Source organism: Pantherophis guttatus, chromosome 10 (genome assembly GCF_059756535.1).
Source record: "Pantherophis guttatus breed Tessera chromosome 10, ASM5975653v1, whole genome shotgun sequence".
NCBI lineage: Eukaryota > Metazoa > Chordata > Lepidosauria > Squamata > Colubridae > Pantherophis > Pantherophis guttatus.
Window position 1 is genome coordinate 957,926 of NC_142072.1, and position 25,335 is coordinate 983,260.

Here is a 25,335-nt window from a genome sequence, read left to right on the forward strand (position 1 = left end):
TAGAATCAGCCAGTTTTATTCTCAGACATTTCAGCTACCAGCAAAAAGCTGATGGGGCAAAGACGGTGATGAAGAGGCAGCTTCTGCTATGCACATCCTGTGTTGCTGTCTCTAGAGAGAGGGGAGGGGCAGGCTCTGGTGGAGGCCAGGGGTTACGTGAGAACTTGGTCTTCTCTGAGTGACCCCAGGTTAACGGAAAAAAGCCAGCCGTTCTTTGAGCCACTGCTCCGTCAGCTCTTCTGTGGACCGGATCTCAAAGACCTGACAGAAAGAGAATTGCCGCCGACGTTAATAATTCAGCATGGGATATGTGACTCTGCTGCACGCTACATATAAATGGGTCATTTTACAAAACTGAAATCCAAGGCAGGAGAAAATAAATTCAACACCGAGACTCACCGAGAACACGTAGCGATCGGCAACAAAAAAACAGCAAGACGAAAGCTTGGTAATTATATTCTATGGATCAGCAGCCGTAGGAAGGAGATGGTAAAAAAAAAAAGATTCCCCCAAGCCGGAAGAGTCAAAAGGATTGGCAGAATGGTAAACAGAAAAAAAAAAAAAAATCAGGATTAAATACCTTTGTGAGCTCAGCTGCCTGTACCAGCCTGTTTTTGCTTCCAGCGTACATCATTTGCTGCTCCGGCTTGCACCCTGGGTGGAAGGAAGAGGGAAGCACGGTTTATTTGCAATTAGCATTCATTATCTGAGTCAGAATGCCTTGCAACGGGTGGCATAATTCATGGGCACTCAAGGAGATGGGATTGATTGAGCCAGAGAGAGGCATCTCCCCACCCCCAGACTGGACAATCTTGAGTCGCACAGATGCTGGACCATGGCATTCTCTCAATCAGAACAGAGCTGGAAGGGACCTTGGAGGTCTACTAGTCCAACCCGTTGCTCAAGCAGGAGACCCTACATCATCTCTGTCCAGCCTCTTCTTAAAAGCCTCCAGCGCATGCTGGCTGGGGAATTCTGGGAGTTGAAGTCCACAAGTCTTAAAAGTTCCCAGGTTTGGAGACCCCTGCTATAAGGGGTCAAGCCCACCTCGTAAAAACCATGTGAGTTGCCATGTGTGAGCAGACGGCAATATAAATTTGCTAAAATAAATAAATAAATCGGCTCCCCCTTAAGAACCCTGCTTGAGGCGGTGACTGGATCTTACCAGCTGGACTGGAGAAGATGAAGCAAAGTGGGTAAGAGATGCGCCCATCATCGTGTGTGTATCTGTAGCTGTAGACAACAAATGTGGACACACATGGACAGTCAAGGAAACAACAGGGAATTTCACAGCAAGCCAGGAGGACAGGGACCCTGGAAAGTCTACCGAGATCCACTGCATCCTGTGGCTGGAGGATTTTCATGGTTCCATTCTGGGGGGTCCTTTTTGGGAGGGCTTCCTTTCTTTACCAATCTGACCTCGCCTGCACCACCTTTTCAAAATAATCCTGAGATACCCAGCCTGGCTTCCTGGTGGAAAAGGCATTTCGTTCCCTTGCAGCCTAACCTACACTCTCTTCCCGTTGCTCAAAAGCTTCAGGAGGGAAGGATCCGTTTCTCCTTTGAACTATTCACCTCTTTATGGCCGCTTTAATTTTCTCCCTGTTACACGGACAGCAACGCTGCCTTTGGCAACGCTGTCCACTCCTGTCTTCTGCCAGCTTGGATGTATGTATGGCTGAGGCCCAGCGGAAGGGAGTTCGCCCGTTTATGTTGCAATTTGTTTTGTGACACGATGGACAACTGACACTGTTCGCTCATGTCCAGCAGTGAGTAACACAGGTCAAACAGATCTGGACAGGACGCTCCTGGGTGACCACTAGACAGCAGCACAGAAATAGGGAAAACTCCAACACAGGTAGTCCTCGACTTACGACCCCAATTGAGCCCTAAATTTCTGTTGCAAAGCCAGACAGCTACTAAGTCAATTTTGCCCCATATTACAACCTTTCTTGCCAGTTGTTAAGTGAATTCCTGTAGTTGTTAAGTTAATCACACGGTTGTTAAGTGAATCTGGCTTCTCCACTGACTTTGCGTTCAGGTCGCAAAACGTGACCCCCGGGATGTTGTGACTGTCATAAGTATGAACCCGTTGCCAAGCGTCCAAATTTTGATCTCATGACCAAGGGAATGGGTCATAAGCGTAAAAAACGGTCATAAGTCACTTTTCTCAGTAATGTCACTAAATGAACAGTCACTAAATGAATTACTGTAAGTCGACTACCTGTAAAGCTGTCATCGTGTGGTCATCCAGATTTATACAGCCCCAAATTGTTGGCTGAAGATGAAGAAGAACAGAAGGCTAAGTAAGAAGGCTGTCGGTCAGATCCAAGGTCTATTGAGTTATACCCCGTTTTCTGGGTGGTCAGCCAGATGTTCTTGAGAAACCAAGGATGGAAATATTTGTCCGCTGAAATGGCCTTCCCCATCAACTACCCTTTAAACCTGATAGTGATTATCCTTGGACGAGAGTCTGCTAATTAACCTGCAGATTCTGCCACCTCCTGAGAGCAAATTCCATGAATTAATTACACCTTAGGTGAGGGAGGACTTCCCCTTGTCTGTCCTGGAGAATAACACAGAGCAACTTCCAGGTACGGACAGAGGCCGAAATACAGAGACTAGATTCAGGATATCGGGGCTGGCGCTCAGGTAGCTCATTACTCAGCTGCTCGGGGGAGATGTCCTGCGGATGAGAAGAGGGGAGAAAAGAGGCATGACTTCAGAGTAATGGGGATGGCACATTTAGGGGCGAGATTTCTCAGATTTCTCATGGGAAGGAGAGGGGTTTGTGGGGTTAGAAGCAGGGAAAGCATTTCCAAAATGTAAGCCATGCAATGTTTTCATATAACAGAATAATAGGAGGGACCTTGGAGGTCTTCTGGTCCAACCCCCTGCTCAGGCAGGAAACCCTAGACATTTCAGACAAATGTTGTGCTGGCTGAAGCATTCTGGGAATGCTCTCCCAATGGTTGGGAACCCCTGGCATAAGGTCTCCTGCTTGAGCAGGGGTTGGACTAGAAAACCTCCAAGCTCCCTTCCAGCCTTGTGATTCTGTGTTTTTACCTGTTTCTCTGAAAATAAGACCCTGTTTTATTTTATTTTTTTGCTGCCAAAAAGGGCACCAGGTCTTATTCTAGGGGGGGGGGATGTCATCCACTGATTCACCTCACTTGTGCACATCGGCCCCAGCCTCCTTTTCACTGTCAGAGGCCTTTCAGGAAGTTCTTCTGTGGCCGGCAAGGCCAGCAAGGCTTTCCTGAAGGCCTCTGCAGCCAATAAGAGAGCTCTGGATCAAAATGGGCCAGCAAGGTCAGGGTGTGCGAGGCCTGGCTGCAACTCTCTGAAGGTAAGTAGTAGGGCAGCTCCCCCCTTCCCATCCCACCCTAGCTTAGTTTTTACCCGTGTACCCTGGAGTGGGCGGGGTCTTTCTTAATTAGGGCTTATTTTGGGGTAGGGCTTATACTGGGTGCATGTGCAAGAATCAAGCTAGGGCTTACTTTTGGGGTAGGTTGTATTTTCAGAAAAACACGGTATTATACACTAGCAGAGTGCATAAAGTTCAGAGATGGGCCCCCCTCCTTGCACTAAACCCTCATGGCAGGTACAGTCTAGTTCTTCCAACCCAAACAGTGGTTTTCAGCCAGTCATCAAGGGGAGCTGCTCTGACTAAAAGCTAAAAGCAGCGAAAAAGTCTCGGCAGGTGAGAGTTATCAGTCTGAGTCTCACATCAAAATGCCAACGTTGTTTAAAGGCTTAGCAGAGCCTCTTGACACTCCAGATAGTGGAATAAAATGGGCCATAAAATGTTGATGGTTGCTTGCAGCTCTTGAGAACAGCGGAGGGGAGGGGGGGCGCAGGAGGAGGAAGCAGCAGCAGTAGCAGCAGCGGTGAGGCTGTTTCTCGCTCTGCAGACTCGACCTCAATCAAATCATAAAGTTTCTGTCTTGCCTGCCCTGAGCCGGGTGTCGTGAAAAAGGGGCCTGAAAGTTCTTTTCTTCATTTGTTTGACTGCATTCGAGCTGCCTAAGCTCCGAAAAGAGCGGTGGCTGATTATGATGAAAAAAAGAGGGCTCTACAAATCTAGAGAAAAAAAGGACTAGGGGTGACATGATAGCAATATTCCATATTTGAGGGGCTGTCAGAGAGAAGAGGGGGTCACCTATTCTCCAAACCACCTGAAGGCAGGACAAGAAGCAACAAATGGAAACTGATCAAGGAGAGAAGCAACCTAAAACTAAGGAGAAACTTCCTAACACTGAGAACAATTAACTGGTGGAACAGAAGTTGCCTCCAGAAGTTGTGGGCGCTCCATCACTGGAGGCTTTTAAGAAGAGACTGGACAGTCCCTTGCCTGAAATGGTATAGTGTCTCCTGCTTGATCAGGGGGCTGGACTAGAAGACCTCCAAGGTGCCTTCCAGCTCTGTTCTGATTAAAGAGAGCAGCAGCCGCCTTTTTCAAGGTCCCTGCCCATATCCTGTCCAAGGCAGCAGAACTGATGCACCCTGAAACTGATCGGAGCACCTCAAGGGAAGAGGTTGCTTGCAGACTCTGATAAGGGTGCCCCCAACGGCCCTTCTCCACCCAGACTGAGCCGCCACCATCATAAACTCTGTGTCCATGGGCCTTGGGGGCCTTGGAAGTGGAGGGTGAGGAGGGCAGCAACAGAGAACAGCTCAAGACCTTCCCAAAGTCTGACAACTTGAGGATAGGAGCCCAAGTAAGTGATTCACTTAACAACTGTGGGAACAAAGGTTGTAAAATGAGGCAAAACTCACTTAACAACTCTCTTGCTTAGCAATGAAACTTTTGGGCTCCATTGTGGTCATAAGTTGAGGACTCCCTGTATTACAGGAGGTAATCTCAAGATCGAACATCAATTAATATTTGGATCCCACAAGATGGAAGTAATTGTTCTTGACTCCCTGCTTCCCCTGAATAATCTAAGTGGTTAATTCTATTTAGAAGCATCTATTTTCTGCCTCATCCTGCCTCTAATATTATTAAGCGCCACTTTTTGCTTTCAGGATTCCCTCAGGACCATTAAAATGATTTTGCATTCTGATAAAATGAAGCTTTCCGCAGAATCCCACCGACTCCTTGTGCATTGCAAAAAAGCAGTGAACCAGAGATCAAATCACGAACATCTCGCTGACATGCATGAAGATTGTAAAACATACTGAATTAAATAGGAAGGCAAACAATACCATCAGCACATTGTTCCCCTGAGATAATAAATTTGATTTGAAATTCAATTTGCTTTTTGTCCGGCCCAGTAATTTCTAGTAAAATTTACATCCAGGAAGCTGGACTGTGTAATGGAAGAGTTGCTTTTGAAGGAAAAAATGAAGTTGCCTTCAGTCAGATTTAAACAGTGGCTGAACAGGTTGGGAACTTAAATCAGGAGGAATGGAAATGGAATGCGTATTCCTGCACATATATCAATATACTTGCATGTACATGTGAAAGAATGAGTGCAAATGAAAGAATAACGAAAAAGCATTGTTGATTGCAGTGCCCCCTGTGAAAAAGTATTCCATCTTGGATATGATTTAGGATTTGACAGCCTTGCTACCTTTCCATTGTGCAGAAGGAAAAAAGCTGGCTCGTAATTTATCTTAATCCATATGTAGCTGATTCATTTTTACGCCCCAAGGTAAAGCTCCTTTATAATCTCCTCTGATTATAACAAAATACACATTTCTCTGTTTTTCTAGCTTTAGAAAATTGAGTTTTTATTTTTAGCATATGAAACTACACTTAAGCAGCTAGAGAACTATTCATGAGATGCAGCCCTTCTCATTCTGCAAATTTGTATCTTTTTTGATATAAAGGAGAACATTCTGCAGTTTTGGTTGGATTGGGACTACAGGCAATTTGGCAACTTTAAGACTTGTGGATTTCAACTCCCAGAATTCCCCGACTTTATTCAGAATTCTGGGAGTTGAAATCCACAGGACTTAAAGTTGCCAAGGTTGGACACCCCTGGTTTAATGTATATTATGAGTCATCTCTGCAGTTTAATTGATCTTTGAAATGTGTTTAGCAGCAAACACACGCTAGACAATTCTCTGATCCTTCTAAATCATTTGATTAATGATTGTAACTATGATTATGACCTATGACCTATTACTTGGTGTTTATATGTAGACTGTGAGCTTATGCACTGGAGACAAATTCCTTGTGTGTCCAATTACACTTGGCCAATAAAGAATTCTATTTCTATTTCATTCCATTCTATTTCTAAATGCCGTTTTAATTTACAGATCGGCATTATGATCAGCTATTTAAGTAAATTAAAAATATGGGTGGGCTTCTTTAATAAAAATATATAAATAAAATTATTATTATTATTATTATTATTATTATTATTATTAATACTGTACTCGTCTTAGTTTTAAAAATGAGATAAAAGTTGTGCCTACCTGAAATTCCTCCTCCAGAACCACCAGCTGTCTGTCTTTGTCAACTTTCACTGATGACAGAGAGAGGAGAAACCAATTAACAAGTTTTTCACTTCCACCGGTTCCTAGAAAACTCGCTGTCTCTGTTATCACCCATTCCTTGTCCTTCTCAAATCTTCCAGCATGGCTGCTAGACAAGAGTGGGCACAGAGCACTAAGATGGAAATCCTGAATTTTTTAATAGCGCTGAAGCAATCTACAGTAAGCAGGACTAAAGCCAAGAGCTGTTTTCATATCTCCTTCATTTTATTCAAAGTGATGACAAATTCACGGATGTTAGATTGCCTATGCAGCTGCCAGCAGAGGTTCAATGAACATCAAAACCACTTTAATATAAGGGGCACGAAGTGCTGACAACATTTCAAACTAGGGAGCTGCTGTCCTTTTGGGTTAAAAAACCACAATCACAAAGTTGTACAATGAGTTCATTAAAAGCATAAACACACACACAGAGCACACACACGCATAATCACTGGGGAAGCACAAAGTCTTGAAATGCATTAGAGCGAGGGTCTCCAACCGTGGCAACTTTAAGACTTGTGGACTTCTGGGAGTTGAAGTCCACAAGTCTTAAAGTTGCCAAGACTGGAGACCCCTGCATCAGGGTATGAGTGCTGCTTAGTGCTAAATTTGTGCAAAGTATGGGCCAAGCACACTGTTTTGCCCTAATACAGATAGTCCTCGACTTACGACCACAGCTGAGCCCAAAATTTATGCTGCTAAATGAAACATTTCTTAAGTGAGTTTTGTCCCATTTTACGACTTTTCTTGCCACTGTTGTTAATTGAATCACTGCAGTTGTTAAGGTAGTCACACAGTTGTTAAGCGAATCTGGCTTCCCCATTGATTTGGCTTGACAGGAGGTCACAAAAGGGGATCACGTGACTTTGGGACACAGTAATCATCACAAGTACATGCCAGTTGCCAAGCCTCTGAATTCTGATCATGTGACCCTGGTGATGCTGCAATAGTCGGCTGAAAATGGTCACGTTTTTCAGTGCCGTTGTAAGTTTGAACGCTCACTAAATGAACGGTTGTAAATGGAGGAGTAGCTGTGATTGTGCTAAGTCTCAATGCTTGAGTATCCAAGGAAAAAAAACATGGGACCAAAAACTAACTTGCAACACATAGGAAGCCACTCACTAATTAAAGCTGTGTTGTTAGTCTCCTTCTGGAAACGAAATTTCTTTAGTTTCTCGATGAGCGCTGGATCCACATCACACACAACCAGAGAATCTGACTAAAGAAAAAAAAAAGAAAAAGAAAAAGAAAGAGCAACCAGGATTTATCTCCCACTCAGGTCTATCATGTCTCATTTCATTTTCCTGAAGGACACATGGGCCTCCTTTCCTCTTTGATTACATACTGCAAAGCCCATTTTTTTGCCTATATTTTCAAAAATTTCAGTCTCATATCCAGTAAAAAAATAACAACCACCAAATGGGAATAGATGACATATGCCAAACAGGCCTGCTTTCTTAAAATCATAGTCCGTTTTGCTAAAGCTAAAGGATTAGAAGTAACTATAAACTTTAATTGAAACTGATATTAAAATTTCCAATTTCCAGATGGGTGGGCGAGCTGGTTGCACAAGACTGAAGGATTATATGCAACTAGGCGATATTTTTCTAATGCCTTTCTGCTTTTGCAGTTCCTCATTTTTTAAAACGACAACATTAACACCAATCCTTCACAAAACCCATCTTTTTCACCTGAATTTTGGTGCTCCTCATTCTGAACCCGTTTGCTAGATGTAATGACATTTGCCTACAGTCAATCCATCAAATCTTAATTAATGGTCATAGACCAGCATATGGCTACTTGTAACAGTTTTTCTCCCAACCTCTCCTCTGTCACTTCGCTATTGTAATGTTGGTCTGACCGATCTTTGGCAGAAGAAACCATGTTGCCTGTGTGCATCGTTGGTGCAACATCCACAAACACAGACAAGTTTTGAACTGATTACAAATTGCAAGGTTACAGAGGTCAAGTTAAATCTCATCTGCCAACCTGGTTTCTAGGACATTTTAAGCCTAAATTAAATTTTTCCAGCAGCATTTTGAAAACCTGAGAAAAGGGGGTTCCGGCTTTTCATTTCAGGACTAAATAGGCTTAAATCTTCACAAGGCAGTCTGCATCTTGGTTATACCTTAAACTGTTATTCCAAAATGCCCTTGTTTTGAAATGCTTATCTTCCAATCCAGCACACCACAGCAGAGGAAGTGAGTTTCTACCAACCGTCAACATGAGCTTCCACTGGGGCCATAACTGTTTCACTTGAAGCTTCATTTTGAGAGATGGCCAAGAAACAGTTCCTCCAAAACCTCCCTCAGATCTGAAAAAATAACTGACTTTTTGGCAAAGTGACCCCTAAAATAAATTTTAAAAAAGACCACTTTTCCAAGCCTGCTAAGCCAATATTGGAAGCAAGGGCCCCACCCAGAATTAGGAATTGTTTAAGCTAACCATTCTGCCCTGCTGATCTCCAGTCGTATCTCCAGTCGAAATCTTGCAGCTCCGAGTTCGGTGCTTTCTGCCCTGGGCAGGATGTGTTGCTCTTCAGCTCGGGACACCCTCCGACAGATGCAAAGGAAAGACAGAGACAGATGCAAAGGAAAGACAGATTGGGAGGAAGTAATTGCTGATGATGGGGTGGAGCATAGAGCAACGCCAAAGGTTTGCATTTTTAGTTGCAAAAGAGGAAGAGCAACCCAGACCACAAGGTGGGAGCTTACGTTGCTGTATTTGGGAGTATTTTTCAAAGGTGCAAGGAGACATTAAGGCTAGGAATGAGGCTGCAGTCCTCAGCTCCATTTCAAATAGTAGTTTAGCAAAGTGAGTCCCTCAAGCAAGCAAGCCAGGACACCAGAGGGACAGCAAATTGGTTTGACCTAGTAGAGAAAGGTTGGGAAAGTGGTTTTTTTATGACCAGTGGACTTCAACTCCCAGAATTCCCCAGCCAGCCATGCATTCACACATCTTAAAGTTGCCAAGGTTGTACAGCTGTTTTGTAGTCTTTTTTAAAAATTACTTATTTTTTAATATGTCTGAGCAAAAGAATGCTCAGAAATGTGTGAGGTTTTTAAGAGGGATCCAACAGACCTGGGTCAGATCAAGTAGGTCCCTTTAACTCAAGTTTAGATTTAGTTCCCAGGATCCTCAATCAGCTGAATCCAAAGCATCACAGAAGGCCAGCTGCTGAGAAGTAGCAAGGAAGTCACCTAGATTGGATCTGCTATATCTGGTGCTAAAAGATAGTCAGCTTCAACCCTAGTTATCCAAATAAACCACAGTTGGCTGGTTTCCCATAACATAGGAGCTACCTTATAGGTGAGATGGGCAGCATGTAAAATTGTGTGCATGTACATAGTAAGTAAATAAATAAGCATGCTGAATGAAAAGCAAGCCAAGTGATCCCTAATTCCTTGGGGGAAATCAAGATTGGGAGGTTGAGGAAGGAAGTCCTACAAACCCCACCTACGCAGGGCCATCTTGAGGGGGAAGAAAGCAACGTGCAACACACACAACCCGGGATTGCAGCACAGGCGGAAGGCTTAGCTAGCGAACCCAGTTGGCTGGGATGCTCTGTCCCTGCCATGCATGGCTGGGTTCACACAATAGACTGACCCTGCTGGGTATAAATTTAAGGCGGGGGGGGGGGCAGATTTCAGCTCCCAGAGTTCCATGCTGGCGGGGGGATTCTGGGACTTGAAGTCCACTCATCTTAGAGTCCCAGAGCTTGACAAACGCAGCGCTGGGCCGCAAGAGGATTTAACGGCTGGGCAGTGCGACGTGCCACAAACACCTCAGTAGAGGCTCGGTTAATTCGTGTTTGGGGTGTCCCAGCCAAACAGCCAAGGGGAAGGCCGAAGGCCGTGAGGGGAGCGGAGGGGGCGCCTTCGGGAGGAGCCCAGGCGGGGTCAAGGCCGCTCCCACCGGCCCGCACCGCCGCTGAGGGAGAACCGAGATTTGGGCGGGAAGCTGGGGGTGTGAGGCTGTCAGGCCACGCCCCTCTCCACCTCCGCCTCATGCCTCCATTTCCCGCCAGCTCATTGGCCGCCCGGGAGCCCCTCCGCGCAAACTCCACCCCGCGCCAACCGACTTCGGCGATTGGCGGAAGAGAGTCCGGGGGACGAGAAAGATTGGCGGGCGGAGGGGGACGAGGAGGAGGGTTTAAAGGAAAGCCTCGCGCCTCGCCAGCCAATGGGCACGGCAGGGTGAACGACGTAACTAGGCGACCGGGGCGAGTGGGTGGATTGGTTGGTTGGACGGGGCCGGGCAGGCCGCGCGCTCCCGTGCGTGCGTGCGTAAAGTGAGGGCGTGCGTGCGTGCGTGCCGTCATCGTCGTCGTCCCGGGTGCGTCCCCACGTCGCCGTGCGTTGTGACGTCGCGCGCCCCCCTCTGGAGTGTGTGGTGGCTGGAGCTGCCCTGCGTGTGTGAGTGTGGGAGTGAGCGTGCGCGAGTGTGGGAGCGTGGGGGCGCGCGCGCGTGGATGTATGTCTGTACGTGGGTCTCCGGGCGTGCGCGCGCGCGCGTGTGTGGAACTCGGCCTCCCCGGTGGGGCCGGAGCGGGCCGCGGCGACGGTGAGTGGGGCGGCGGCGGGGGGGAGGGGGCGGCGGGAAAGCGCCGAGTCTGAGGGGACCCGGCCCGGCCCCCTCCCCTCCCCTCCCCTCCCCCGCCCGCCGGGGGTCTTTAGGCAGCGGCCCCGCCCCCCGGGGAGGGGGCCTCGGCGTGCCCCGCCTCTTTCCCCCGCGACCCCAGCCCCATCATCCCCAGCCACGCCATGGGGGCGGGGGGGGCTCCCGTCGCAGCGCGAAAGGAGCGGCGCCGCTGGACTTGAGACCCTTCCCAGACGCCGAAGCCCCCCCTCTTAATTGGACAGTTGTGGGGCGGGGGGGGTCTGGTCCTGGCTGTTATGAAGACCCCCCACTTTCCCTTCTGGGGGGGGCTGGGGGGAGGACAGTCCTCTTCTCCCCCCCTCCCGAAGTGGGCGCGCCCCCCATCCTCCTTCGGCGTTTCTGGGGCACCGAAGCCCCCCTGAGAGGAGGGGGACCCTCGCCCGGCCCCCCTTCCCTTGCCAGGATGCCGCTTCCTCGGCTGAGGGGGGTCCTCAGGGTCTGCCTGGCCCCGAAACCCCTTCCTCCCTAGGGCTGCCTCTACCCCTCCCTGACCCCCCTCCCAAATTTAATTTATTAAATTTATATGCCGCCCATCTCACCAGCCAGCCAGGCACTCTGGGCGGCCTGTGTAAAACCATTCCAGGATTCAACGCGTGAAAGTATTAGGCATATAAAAGTTAAAACAATAAAGTTTCTACGAAAGTGGATCCGTTTGCTGGGCTGCCTGCTCTCTGGGTTGCTCTTCCGCCCCCCAAGAAGGAGGAAGCTGCTTTCCTGGGTCTGCAGCTTTTGCCCCCTTTAAAATAAACTCTCCTTCTGGAAGGAAGGAATTTTTTCCCTTCCTTTCTCCCAGGTCTCCAAGGCTTCTGTTGAAGGCCTCCCTCCACAGGTGGTTTGGGGATCATTTCTGCCCAACATCTCACTTTTGCCTCCAGTAGGGAACCCCCTTGGTGGAAGAGGACCCAGGATGGGGAAACTCCAGGGGTACAAATGTATCTGGGAACATTGGCAGTTTCCAAAAGTTTAAAATATAGATTTATGACACAAAGACTTTCACGCACCAGGGAACGAGGGCTACTTTTCCCCATGGTGTCATAAACAACTTATAAACTCACTCAGATGTTCCCTTTAGGCTTCTTTTACAGGGAATATTTGCCTGTATTCATCTTATGGGCTGCCTCATTGTTTTCGTCCTTATGTTGATTGTTGCCTCACCTTGTTGCCCTGTGATGCTTTTCTTTTTTGTTCTATCACTTAGCTTGCTCTGCGTGATTGTTGCTCGCAGGATACTTCTCTGGGAGCTGAAATACTATCCTGTAGTTAAATGTCTATGGAGATTCTCAATCATCCAGGTTGTGGTTGTCCCATAGGTGCCTTTTCAAAAACAACTGGACTTCCTTGGTTTTTTTCCCCTTGAAAATGTTTCACTTCTCACGGAAGAAGTTTCTTCAGTTCTGTAGTTACTTCAGCTCACAGTGGGAAGGTTCGCAGGTTCACCTTCAAGAGCACCCCTTGGCTGAGGATTAGGAGTGACATGATGTCTTCCAATATTCGAGGGGCTGTCACAGAGAAGAAAGAGGGGGTCGACCTATCCTCCAAAGCACCTGCATGCAGGACAAGAAGCAAGGGATGGAAACTAATCAAGGAGAGAACCAACCTGGAACTAAGGAGAAATTTCCTGACAGTGAGGACAATTAACCAGCGGAAGGGCTTGCCTCCTAAAATTGTGGGTGCTCCATCACTTGGAGGTTTTCAAGAAAAAGACTGGACAACCATATGTCCAGGATGGTATAAAGTTTTCTGTCTTGGGCAGGGAATTGGACCAGAAGACCCCCGAGGTCCCTTCCATCCCTAGGATTCTATGTTTCTCTGTTTTTGTCTCTATCTTCTCCATCTGAGGAAAGCATTCCTGCATTTCACCAGCTTCTGCCTATACTTGGTAGTGATGCATTGTCTCGGTATGGCCCATGCACTCTGCTGCCAGGTGTTCAATATCCTCTTTGCTCAGATCCTTTTTGGGATACTGGAGAGCAAATGCAAAGTGAATTCATAATATTTAGCTCTGGGTGATTTGTTAGAGGCCCCTCCTCTTTGAGGCAAGCCGGCTGTAGCTTATTAGACTTACTGCATCCTTCATTTTAGCCACCTACTTGTTCCTCGCTATCGGATACAGGTTTTCTTCCATGAAATTACTCCTAGTGATGCTCTGATCTTTCTTCCTTGTTTATAGAGGAATCTTTGGTGGGCTTTTTTTTAAATGGTTAGCCAGGTTTAATGGTTGTCTTCAGATCCAGAAAAGAAGGCTCCAATTTCTGGAAATGCCGCCTCCAAACATGATGAAGCGGTGGTAACTCCAAGGTGTAAAGTTTGTTAATCTGTCTTGGGGTCAGTACAGAGATTCTCTCTAATCCTGAGTCCTGAAATTGATGATGAAAAGGGGATCCAGCTATGTCAATTCTTTCCAAAATTTTGATAACTGGGACAATCGCACATTGTAAAATTGGAGGCACACTTGATTTTATGAGTAAACCTTTAATGTGAAAGAGCTCCTATCCTGTGTTCTGCATTAAGTTCCTAAATTAATGGTCCAGCCTATATACAGTAGCCTGTTCTCACCTAAGCTTCATTGTGGCTGTGCAGCATTTAGCATATTGGGGAAGGTTCATGTTTTAGATTGAACCTCATAATAATCTTCTGGGGTCTTAACTTATATTAAGTACTTTGTAACCAGGCCTGCCAAGCCAAAGATAATACCTTATGAGATTCTGTTCTTTCTTTTTTTTTGTGGGTTTTAAAACTGGAACTAGAAAGCTGCACTAGATTAGAAATTTAGCACAGGTCCTAATGATCTCTGTCGATAAGAACAAAATTCCATATTGCATGTGATGGCTGAAGCTACGTGAGAAACACTGGAGGCCTATATTTAGCTGAAAAGCTTGTCCTACTTAATATCTATATTGTTTTATTGCCAATGACAGATGCCCTTCTACTGAAAGACAAAATTGTGCCACAAGCGCTCGATCAGATGCTGGGTGTCCATCCTGCCCCCTGATTTGAACATGTTGGTTTGTTTTCAGACCTTTGGATGAGAATGGCTCTGAATCTTGTTTTATGGTTTGCTTTTCTTGGTCCTGAGAAAGGCCTGGTTAATGCAAGGAAGTAAGTTACAGAATAAGAGAGTTGGAAGGGACCTTGGTGGTTTTCTAGTCCAACCCCCTGCTCAAACAGGAGACCCTCTACCATTCCAGACAAACGGTTGTCCAGTCTCCTTAAAAACCTCCAGTGTTGGAGCACCCACAGCTTCTGGAAGCAAATTGTTCCACTGATTAATTGTTCTCACTGTCAGGAAGTTTCTCCTTAGTTCCAGGTTGCTTCTCCATTTGATTAGTTTCCATCCATTGTTTCTTGTCCTGCCCTCAGGTGCTTTGGAGAACAGGTTGACCCCCCCCCCCTCTTCTTTGTGGCAGCCCTTCAAATATTGGAACACTGCTATCATGTCACCCCTAATCCTCCTTTTCTCCAGACTGGCCGTACCCAATTCCTGAACCATTCTTCATATATTTTAGCCTCCAGCCTCCAATCATCTTTGTTGCTTTTTTCTGCATTCTTTCCAGAGTCTCTACATCCTTTTTATAATATGGTGACCAAAACTGGACACAGCATTCTAAGCGTGGCCTTACTAAGGCTTTATAAAGCGGTACTAATACTTCACGTGATCTTGATTCTATCCCTCTGTTAATGCAACCTAAGATTGCACTACTTGTTTGGTGGCTGCAGCACACGGCTGGTCATACTTAAGTGGTTGTCCACTAGGACTCCAAAATTCCTCTCCCAGTTACTGCTATAGAGCCAGGTTTCACCTAATCTGTATGTTTGACTTTTCTTGCTGCATCTTTGAGATGTGCTTTTTGTCCTGACGGAGAAAACTTGGCCAAGTCCAAGAGCAAATCTGAAAGCCAAGCTTCAGGATGGGTCATTCCACAATGTGTTCTGTGTGTCCTAGACCGTGAGAGCGTAAAAGCCAAGATTGACAAGTTGTTGCACTTCTCTTGCATAGCTTGTTTGCAAAGCTGTTGTGGCTGGCAGGCGCTGCCATAGAGAAAAAATGGGTGTGTGTATGTGTGCTTTGGACACGGTTTGTGCAGAGACAAGTCGGGCCAGCTAAAACTCCGTCTGTTTTTGCAAGTGAAGCGAGGGAAGGATCACTGGGTAGCAAGCAGTGTTTCTTGGCTGTAATGACTATACAGGTGATCCTCAGTTTACAACTCTTCGTTTAGTGACAGTTCAAAGTTACAACAGCTCTGAAAAAGAGACTTACAACCATTTTTCACACTTATGACCGTTGCAGCATCCCCATGGTCACATGTTCCAAATTCAGATGCTTGGCAACTGACTCCTGTTTATGGCAGTTGCAGTGTCCTGGGGTGGCCCCCTTTTGCAACCTTCTGACAAGCAAAGTCAATGCGGAAACCAGACTGGCTAATTACTAATTTAAGAACTGCAGTGATTCCTTTAACAACAGTGGCAAGAAAGGTCGTAAAATGGGGCAAAACTTAAGTTAACAAATATCTCACTTAGCAATGGAAATTTTGGGCTCGATTGTGGTCATACATTGAGGACTACCTGTATAGGAACAGGGGCCATTCAAATGCTGCTGCCTCACTTCTTTTACACCGGCATGTCTTTTAAGGTGTCTACTGTTAAGGTCAGGGGTCTCCAATCTTGGAAATGTTAAGACCTGTGAACTTCAGCTCACAGCTGGCTGAGGAATTCTGAGAGTTAGTCCAAGTTTGGACACTGCTAGTCACAGTTATTCTCAACTCTGTTTTGTGCCATGCAAGTAGACAGCCTCTCTAGTAAGAAGAACATGAAACCTTGCTTTGTCTTAGAAGCTCATCGGAATGAACACATTAGGAAAAAATCTGACTTCTTTTCAAAGTTTTTTTTCTCTCTCCCACCTAAATATCATTTTTGCATCAGCAACACAACAAATATCCGTGCAGGGTTTCGAAGAATCCTCCTTCCTCAAAGAAGGTGGTGTTACGTTTCCATGTTAATCCAAAATAAGGACTTGTGCATCGCTCTCCTGCAACTAACCATATTATGATGAAACTAGTTGCATGCCTTCCGTCTTCGTATCTTCTCTGCGTTGTCCGAGAGCAACACAAGCTGCAAGTATCACAATAGCCGAGACTTGCTTTTTATTAAGCTCTCCGGCCTCCTTCGGCCTGGAAACGGGAGAGCTCCGTTTCTATCAGCCCCTGAAGTTGAAAACCATGTCATTTCTCTTGCGTCCACTTTCTGAATTGGAAAGCCGGGAGTGAAATTGGAGGCTCCTGTTGTTTTCTGATTTACACGTCCTATTTTTGGACCTGTGGCAGTGAGGTTTCCTTGGTTTTGATTTGCAGGGTGAGAACCAGAAGCATGCCCTAGGGTGCCCAGAGGGAAGGGGAAGGATAACCACAGCTCATCTGCGTTGTATTCTTTTGCTCCAGTTAAACATCCTGCAGTGTGTTTTGGAGTAGCAAAATGGGCTTAGCCTTGCATTTTTGGAGTCAGCGGGGGAAGTGGCCAGAAGTGTTTGGTAAAGGATATTTCGGCTTAGCTGAGTCACTGGAACCTGACTGTAATTCTAGGTTTCTCGTCCTGGCTTGTTTGTATAACGGACATACATTTCCCTCCTTTGGGCAAAATCTGAATAGCAAATATCAAAGTTTGATGTGCAAAAGATTTCAAAGTGAAGGACAGGTAGTTCCCGACTTAATTCATTTAGGGACCGTTCAAAGTTACAGTGGCATTGAAAACAAAGGGACTTATGCACATTTTTCATGCTTAACGACCTTTGCAGCATCGGAAGCCAGATTCACTTAACAACCTGTTACTGACTGCAGTGATTCGCTTAATAACTATGGCAAGAACTGTCATAAAATGCGGCAAAACTTACTTAACAATTGTTTTGCTTAGCAACAGAAATTTTGGGCTTGGATGTGGTCATAATTCAAGGATTCCCTCTTTTATCTGTCCACCAAGTTTAACTGACCTGGAGTCACGCTTTTCTTTAGACTACCCAACTCGTGTCCAGTTTTGGCTTGTCGTCCCTTTGGTGCTGTGTTGCTGGTCCGTTCTTCCCTCTTCGATGCTCCCGGTCCCTACCTGTGTGGCAGAGGGCCTCTCCTGGGTGTGCATGTGACTGCGGATGGCATTTGGTTGCGTGTTGCCTTCCTTCTTCTTTTGAAGGTATAATTAGGGCCAGCTGCCCCTCCAGACTCCTCCTAGTTGTTTTCTTTGGGGAGTAGGCTTGCTTCAGTTAACTCTAATTATAGTGTCCAGAGAGTAGAAGGACCCAGACAGCTGTTTCCTCAGTCTATTCTCATCTAAGAAAGAACATAGAAAGTCCAGTTGTCTCTTGAAAAAGCACCTTTGGGACAACCATGACCTGGTGGATGAGAGTCTCTGGATTGCTCTTGTCTTGTCTTGAATTCCTGCACCTTTAACCCAACCTGTGAAATTTCAGGGATTTCCTGTAGGCACGCTGGCTGCCTGGCTTTGATTGGTAGTTAATTAGATTCATCCATCTCAACCGGCGTCTGTCTCCTTTGGGGGTCTTGGGGAAGTCATTTAAAGCTTTTACGATATTGCTTCTTGGGGCTGCAGAATTTGCATACCTCTCTCCATTGAGCCTCTCAAAATGCAATTTGTTGGAGGTGATTGTCCTCACGCTCTCCTCTTCCTTTTGACGCTCATCCAAACACCGTCTCCATAAATCCATGCTACTTTTTTCTTTGACTAGCTAACTCTAATACGAAGAATGTCAGGTTCATCGTTCTTTGTAAATAATTCTCAAAATAGCTTACACGAGAAGTAAGAAAACACAATTAGTAAGTTTCTGGGTTTAACAGAGTTGGAAGGGACTTTGGAGGTCTTCTAGTCCAACTCAGACAGGAAACCCTACACCATTTCAGACAAATGGTTGTCCGATCTCTTGTTAAAAACCTCCAGGGTTGGAGCATTCACAAGTTCTCGTGGCAAGCAGTGGTTAATTGTCCTCCCTGCTAGGAAGTTTCTCCTTAATTCCAGGTTGCTTCCTTCCTTGATTAGTTTCCATCCATTCTTTCTTGCCCTTCCCTCCAGTGCTTTGGAGAATAATTTGACCCCCTCTTCTTTGTGGCAGCCCCTCAAATACTACTATCATGTCACCCCTGGGACGCCTTTTCATTAAATTAGACCTACCCAATTCTCTCAACTGCTCTTTATATCTTAGTGTACTGTTAAGTGTTTAAAGGAGCAGGTGTTTGTGTTTTCTTTTGACCTCTGTGTTTCAAAGCTGGCTGGGGAATTCTGGGAGTTGAAGTCCACAAGTGTTAACATGGCCAATCTGTGCTAGATAATAGAGAAATGGGGAGGGATTTCCAGAGTATCATATGTATTTTTCTCCCTTTTGTACAGGGAGATCTGAAAGGATCCGTCAAAGAAGAGGAATCCCAAAGAACCTACAGGGAACCAAGAGTTTCTGACTGACTTCTGTGCCACCCTACTAGAGTGAAAATCGGTGTTGTGGTGCTGCCTATCTGCTAACCCCCCCCCCCTTGAAAACATGTGAGGGGTGCCCCTTTCCCTGTGCTTTTCTTGACCCCTCTGTGGGTGCGTTGCTGCTAAGGCCAAGGCGCTGGCCATCATGATGTTCCGGGATCAGGTGGGCATCCTGGCCGGCTGGTTCAAAGGCTGGAACGAATGTGAGCAGACGGTCGCCCTGCTCTCCCTTCTCAAGCGCATCTCTCGCACCCAAGCCCGCTTTCTGCAGCTGTGCCTGGAGCACTCGCTGGCCGACTGCACAGAGATCCATGTTCTGGAATCTGAAGCTAACAGCGCAGGTAAGTCAAGATTTTGTGTGTGTGTGTGTGTGTTTGTGTGTATAGTGTGAGCTTTTCTCCCCACCTCCTTTTTGTTTGCATTCTGACAGTTTGTCCATTTGGGTACAGCTAATCCTTGATTTATAACCATTCTGTTAGCGATTGTTTGAAGTTACTTCACTGGAAAATGTGACTTACAGCTGCTTTTCACGCTTAACGACCGTTGCAGCATTCCCCACCCCCCACCCCGTCACCTGATCAAAATTCAGGCACTTGGCAACTGGCATGTGTTTATGACAATTGCAGTGTCCTGGGGTCACGTGATTGAAATTTGTGACCTTCCCAGCCGGCTTCGGACGAGCGACGCCCATTGGAGAAGCCAGATTTGCTTAACGACTGCATGATTCCCTTTACAACTGCAGGCATTTGCAAGGCTGGCAGGGGAATCCTGGGAATTGAAGTCCACAAGTCGTAAAGTTGCCACGTTTGGAGAGCCCTGTCCTAGATCCCGCCAGCTGAAATCCCTTGGCTGATGTATACATTATACTGTTAAATATAACAGCCGTGTAAAAGTAACAGCCTATAAGAGATAGGGTGGCATCCAATAGGGCCCTTATGGCCGTGGTATCGCTCTTGTGGCTGCAAGCCAGCCATCCTGAAGGCCAGGGTGGAGGACAGTGGGCCTTTTATGACTTGTGGACTTCCACTGCCAGAATGAGCATGGCTGGCTCAGGAATTCTGGGAGTTGAAGTCCACAAGTCATAAAAGGACACTCCTTCCCCACACCTGACGTAGGCCTTGGTTGGAAGGATCCCGCGTCCAGATTAGGGTCTTCCATTGGAGAGCCCGGAAGAGGTTCCTGGCTCTGAAGCGGCCTTGTCCGATTTGCGTCCCTTGTCCTCCTCCTCCTCCTCCTCCTACTACTACTACTACTACTACTACTACTACTTCTTCTTCTTCTCCTCCCCGCCAGCCATCATCAACCAATGGCACCAAGAGCCAAAAGACAAAGTGGTCTCCCTGCTCCTCTCCCACCTGCCTCTCCTCCAGCCCGGCAACGCAGACGCCAAGTCCGAGTACATGAAGCTTTTGCAGAAGGTGCTGGCCTACTCCATCGAGAGCAACCTCTTCATCGAAGAGAGCCGGCAGCTGCTGTCCTACGCCCTCATTCATCCGGCCACCACCCTGGATGACCGCAGCTCCCTGGCCCTTTGGCTCAACCATCTCGAGGAGCGCCTTTCCAGCGGCTACCCCAGCCAGGGCAGGGCACGGCCAGACACGGCCTACCACTCGCGCCAAGGCTCCGACGACTGGCAAGGTCCAGGGGAGACGGGCCTCGGAGACCTGGGCCATGGCTGGCAGGAGAAGGCGCCACGGGAAAATGGTCACATGTCCTTCCACCCTGCCAGCTCGGTGTCCTCGGGCATCAATAGTATTGGGAGCAGCACGGGCAGCACAGGTTCGGAAGGGCTTTGCTGGGGAAAGGGATGGAAAATGGGGTGAGGGGGGGAAGCTGAGATATTTGTCAGGAGCTGGAAATGCTTTTCATATTCCCAGATCAAAACAGGCTTTTCTGTGAGATGTGTTCAAATCCTGGCTTGTGAGCTAGGAAACCTTCACTTGGGGGACTCTTAGCCTCGTAGTTTGGGTGCCAGCTATACAACCTGCTACTTTTATTGTTCGACTTTTTGAATTCGGCAGGGTGACTTTGGGCCAATGACAAGGAGGTTGGGAGTTCTAGTCCTGCCTTAAGCATGAAAGCTAACAGGGTGATTTTTGGGCCAACACCAGGAAACGGAGTTCTAGTCCCAGCTTATGCACGAAAGCCAGTTGGTTAGCCTTGGGCCAATCGCGATGTCCTTTCCATGAAAGGAATTGGGAATAATTTTGTGACTGTCTGCTCCTCGCAGCTCTTCCTTGCCAAATCCACCCCAGCCCACTGAAGCGCTCCATGTCGCTCATCCCGTCGGGCCAGCAGGTCACCAGCGAGTGGATGAACGTGGATGAGATGGGGGCCAGGCCGGCCTTCATCTCCAGCGGGGAGCACGCGCCCCTCTCGCCCCAAAGCAGCGTGGCCTCCTCAGGCAGCGAGCAGACTGAGGAACAGCCCGGCAGTCGGAACACCTTTCAAGAGGACGGCAGTGGCATGAAAGGTACGGCAGGTGCTGGGGAAGGTCGAATCAGGGCCCCAGATCAGAGGCCCGCCAGGGCTGGGAAGGTTCTGCTTGGCTTGTGTAACTCCAGCCCTGGGATCGGAGGGGTCAGCAGAGCCCCTCGTGTTTCTGATCCTCTCAGACTTCTTCAGGGTTGCCATTTCTTTTTTTTTTACTGGGTTTATGATGCAGGATACATTACAGAGAAAAGCCCAGCCTGTCCCACAGAGCTATATAAGTAGTTCTTGGCTCACAGTGGTTCATTTAGTGGCCATTCAAAGTTACAACGGCACTGGAAAAAGTGACTTGTGACCGTCTTTCACACAAGCGTTACAACATCCTCATGGTCGCGGGATCAGAATTCAGACGCTTGGCAACTGGCATGTACTTATGACGGTTGCAGTGTCCCAAGGTCATGTGATCCCCTTTTGCGACCTCCTGATTAGCAAAGTCAGTGGGGAAGCCAGATTCACTTAAGAACCAAGATACTGACTTAACGGCTCGCAGGGAAGGTCATAAAATAGGGCAAAACTCACTTAACAACTTTCTTGCTTAGGAACAGAAATTTTGGGCTCAATTATGGTTGTAAGTCAAAGACTTAAGTGTACCGCCTCAGTGGGTTCTGTAAGTCAATTACTTGGGGGGCATCCAGAAATACATTTGGAAGAGGATGTGGCCTTGTTAGCCTCGATTTGGCTGTCCCGAACGTTGCATCGAGATTGTGAAGACGGGGTGGAGTGGGGGGGGGGCTCTTGTAGCCCCAGCATGGAGACTTGGTAGACCTTGAGCAGGCCCTGCTCTCAAAGCAGCACTGGGAAACTCCATCATCATTTCTTACTTCACCCCAAAAATGTCTCCTTGAACTTCTGTTGGAGGGAGGGCTGCATGTAGCCGTTTGTTGGGGACCAGCAGCATGCTTCACTGGTGGTCTCCTCCAGGAAACAGGGCTTTGGGGGCAGGAGTCTTGACTCCTTGGTGCTTCCCCACAGATGTTCCCTCGTGGCTGAAGAGCCTCCGTCTCCACAAATACGCAGCCCTTTTCTCCCAAATGACCTACGAAGAGATGATGACTCTCACGGAGCAACATCTGGAATCGCAGGTATTGCAGGGCAGGAGGGAGAGCAGGGAAAAGGGGCTGCCTCCTGCCTAGTTTGAAAGGCTGGCATGGCAGTTGGGTGGTACCTGGGAGAGCCAACTTGGTTTCCCATTCCTCTGACTTTGGTCACAGTGACACCTCCAAAATGCCACATTACACACCGTTGAGGGGGCCGCTCTGAAGACACGGATATGTCCCTCCCCTCAAGGCTAGAGTGCAGGTGCATGTCTGAATTGCCTTTTTAGCTCTTCTTCTCCTCCTACCCTACGCAGAATGTGACCAAAGGAGCGAGGCACAAAATTGCCTTAAGTATCCAAAAGTTGCGTGAAAGGCAGAGTGTCCTGAAGTCCTTGGAGAAGGTAAGGGACCTGTTGAGCAAACCTGGGATTCCATGGTCAACCATGGGTTGTTCGAATGGTTTGGAGCAGGGCTTCTCAACTATGGTCCGCGGACCTCTGGGGGGCTGTGATGTCACAAGAGGGTCCGTGAAGGCTTGAAGAAATATTATGATTTAAATGTTAAGTCTTGGCAGGGGGCGGGGGGGGGGTGTCCATTGTGAAGAAAAGGTTGAGTACTTCCTCAAACTTGGAAATTGTAAGATATGTGGACTTCAACTCCCAGAATTCCTCCACCAGCTGGCAACTTTAAGATTTGTGGGCTTTAATTCCTAAAATTCATAGAATTGCCCAGACAGCTGTGCTGGGGATTCTGGGAGTTGAAGTCCACAAGTCTTAAAGTGGCCAAGGTTGGTCACCCCTAGTTTAGAGAGAGTTTCTCTCTTTATTCAACATTCAGAAATTATCTCATTAAATACTTGGTTTTCGTGCAAGTGGAAACAAAATGAGCAGGCGTTGTTTGCCGTAGCATAGGATGCAGGACTTAAAGTTACACCAAATGTGTGTGCTTTGGGATGCTGCGTGAGATGCATTGCTCTTTGTTTGCTGGCAGAGAGTTGTGTCACTCAGCTGTTGGGTCAGAATGCTGGATCAGAGCCAGCAGTCGCTAAGCAGATAGCCCTGCAGGAAAACCCTCCCCCTTGTTTCCAGCAGTTGTTGGCTGAAAAATGAATTTCAACACCCGTAGCATCAGGCTGCAGCATGACGAAAGTGAAGGGGGTCAAAATGAAGGGCGTTGGGAAAGCCCTTCATTAATGCCTAAGCGAAGAGAAATAGCTGGCACAAGGCAAGCAGAATCCCAGGAGAATCCTTCCCCTCCCCCTCTTTTCTCTCCAGGACATTTTGGAAGGGGGGAACTTATGGAACGCGCTTCAGGAACTGCAGCAGATCATCACCACCCCCATCAAGGCCTTCCACACTCTGCATGCTGTGGCCGCATCCAAGGAGGCCCAGCCACTGGCAGCCGAGCCAAGGGGGGGTCCCACGCTGGGCCTGGAGAAAAGCAACGAGGACAAGGAAGCCCCCGAGGACCACTTCCCGCCCCCAACAGGCTCTCCGTGTGACGGAGAATCCGGAGCGGCACCGATCGCCGAAGGGGACATTGCAGGCCAGTTCACTCGCGTGATGGGTAAAGGTGAGCTCTTTGGGAGGGAGGGGGGGAGGGGGGGTCAGGCCCTTTATATCTGCCCCCAGCAACCAGGATAGGTTACGCTGACTTTTTTCAGCAAGGCCTTCAAGAACGCTAGAATGAGTGGGCTGTGCTGTGGGTCTCTTTGTAGCTCAGGGTTGAACTGTGGGGTCCTGGGTGCTCTCTGAGCTTGGTGGTTTTCTTGCAGACATTTCTTGACCCACCTAGGTAACATCATCAGTGCTGGAAGGGAGTGGGGTTTGTGGAGAGGAAGAGGACAACAACTCAGACAGGTTGCTGTCTGAGCTTGGTGGTTTTCTTGCAGACGTTTCTTGACCCACCTAGGTAACATCATCAGTGTGCTTCTCAGTGCACTGATGATGTTACCTAGTTTGGTTATGAAACGTCTTCAAGAAAACCACCAAGCTCAGAGAGCATCAAGATGTTTCTTTTTGTTATTTTACATTGTATTTGGCTTGTGGTTTTCCAGCTTTGGTGTAAGCCTCTAGGAGTTGCTTGATTTTAGTGGTATATAAGTTAGACAGACAATGGTACTCAAAGAAGCTCCGATTTCTCCGTTGCTCCAGGGGCCCCTCCGTAACCATTTCCCCCTCCTTTCCTGCAGTGTGTACGCAATTGCTCGTCTCCCGGCCAGACGAGGAGAACATCACCAGTTACCTCCAACTGATAGAGAAGTGCTTGATGCACGAGGTAAGCCTGGACATTATGGGAGCCCCAGAGATCAGCCGTCTGAGGCTGCTGGTTTTTTCCCTTTCCCAATATGGCTACCTTTTGTCCCACTCCTGACAGGCCTTCACCGAGACCCAGAAAAAGCGCCTCTTGTCCTGGAAGCAGCAGGTCCTGAAGCTGCTCCGTACTTTCCCGAGGAAGGCTGTGCTGGACATGCAAGGCTATCGCCCCCAGAAAGGGTAGGTCTCTGGGCACCGCGGGTGGGCGTAAAATGCCAGCATGGCATCCAAGCGGGCACGAGGAGCTTCCTAGGCTAATTGAGCAGAGCTCCAGGGCTTTCCTCAGTGAAGCAAAACCTGGCAAGATTGACCAGACTTAAGAAACAGACACTGTGTAGAACTAGAGCTTCTTTTATAGCTATAGTAGTAGCTTTACCTCTTCAGTTGTGGCAACTTTGTAGGCAAGTGCTTTCCATGCATGTTCCCCTTTGCAAACAGCTCGGATGGTATCAAGCCAGTGTCTTTTTTACTTGCTGCTGCTTCTTGATTCACTGTCCATTCCTAGCATCATTGGCTTCTCCAATGAATTTGCACACAAGGTACATCTGACGTAGGTAAATCTGACGTAGTCTTGTGATTTTGGCTTCTAGGGATGTTTCTGGCTTTATACGATTCAGCACCTCTCTGTTGGTTACTCTGCTGTCCATGGTATACACAATAATTGATCATTAGCACTAGCGCTTAGACTTATATCCCGCTTCACAGGGCTTCGCAGCCCTCTCCAAGCAGTTTACAGAGTCAGCCTCTACTCACCTTGGAAGAATAGAGGCTGAGTCGACCTTGAACCGATCAGGATTGAACTTCTGGCAGGCAGCAGTTTGCCTGCAATGCTGCATTCTAACCATTGTGACGGAGGGAGGGAGGGAGGGAGGGAGGGA

General features: G+C 47.7%; 2 protein-coding genes across 5 annotated transcripts in view; one reads left to right on the top strand and one right to left on the bottom strand.

The window, feature by feature from the left end:
- On the bottom strand, positions 1–10,799 carry GMFG (glia maturation factor gamma). Of its 2 annotated transcripts, none has more exons than XM_060693761.2 (7): positions 8,932–10,799; positions 7,609–7,705; positions 6,427–6,476; positions 2,635–2,686; positions 1,166–1,246; positions 581–654; positions 1–261 (listed from the first exon to the last, which is right to left on the bottom strand). In XM_060693761.2, the coding sequence occupies exons 1-7, from the start codon at positions 8,932–8,934 to the stop codon at positions 190–192; spliced, it is 429 nt and encodes a 142-aa protein (XP_060549744.1). In that variant the 5' UTR covers positions 8,935–10,799; the 3' UTR covers positions 1–189. The 2 variants fall into 2 exon arrangements, with proteins under 2 accessions (XP_060549744.1, XP_060549745.1); XM_060693762.2 differs by having other exon boundaries at positions 7,609–7,701; positions 8,932–10,454.
- The window catches only part of SAMD4B (sterile alpha motif domain containing 4B), a 20,119-nt gene continuing 5,391 nt past the window's right edge, over positions 10,608–25,335 (top strand). Inside the window, exons 1-9 of one of the 3 annotated variants that reach the window (XM_087876484.1) lie at positions 10,608–10,821; positions 18,532–18,956; positions 19,909–20,394; positions 20,846–21,088; positions 22,078–22,187; positions 22,457–22,543; positions 23,417–23,714; positions 24,334–24,419; positions 24,519–24,637. In XM_087876484.1, coding sequence (XP_087732610.1) covers positions 18,761–18,956; positions 19,909–20,394; positions 20,846–21,088; positions 22,078–22,187; positions 22,457–22,543; positions 23,417–23,714; positions 24,334–24,419; positions 24,519–24,637 — 1,625 coding nt within the window. In that variant the 5' untranslated portion in view covers positions 10,608–10,821; positions 18,532–18,760. The other 2 variants (XM_060693763.2, XM_034438197.3) reach the window with 2 other exon arrangements.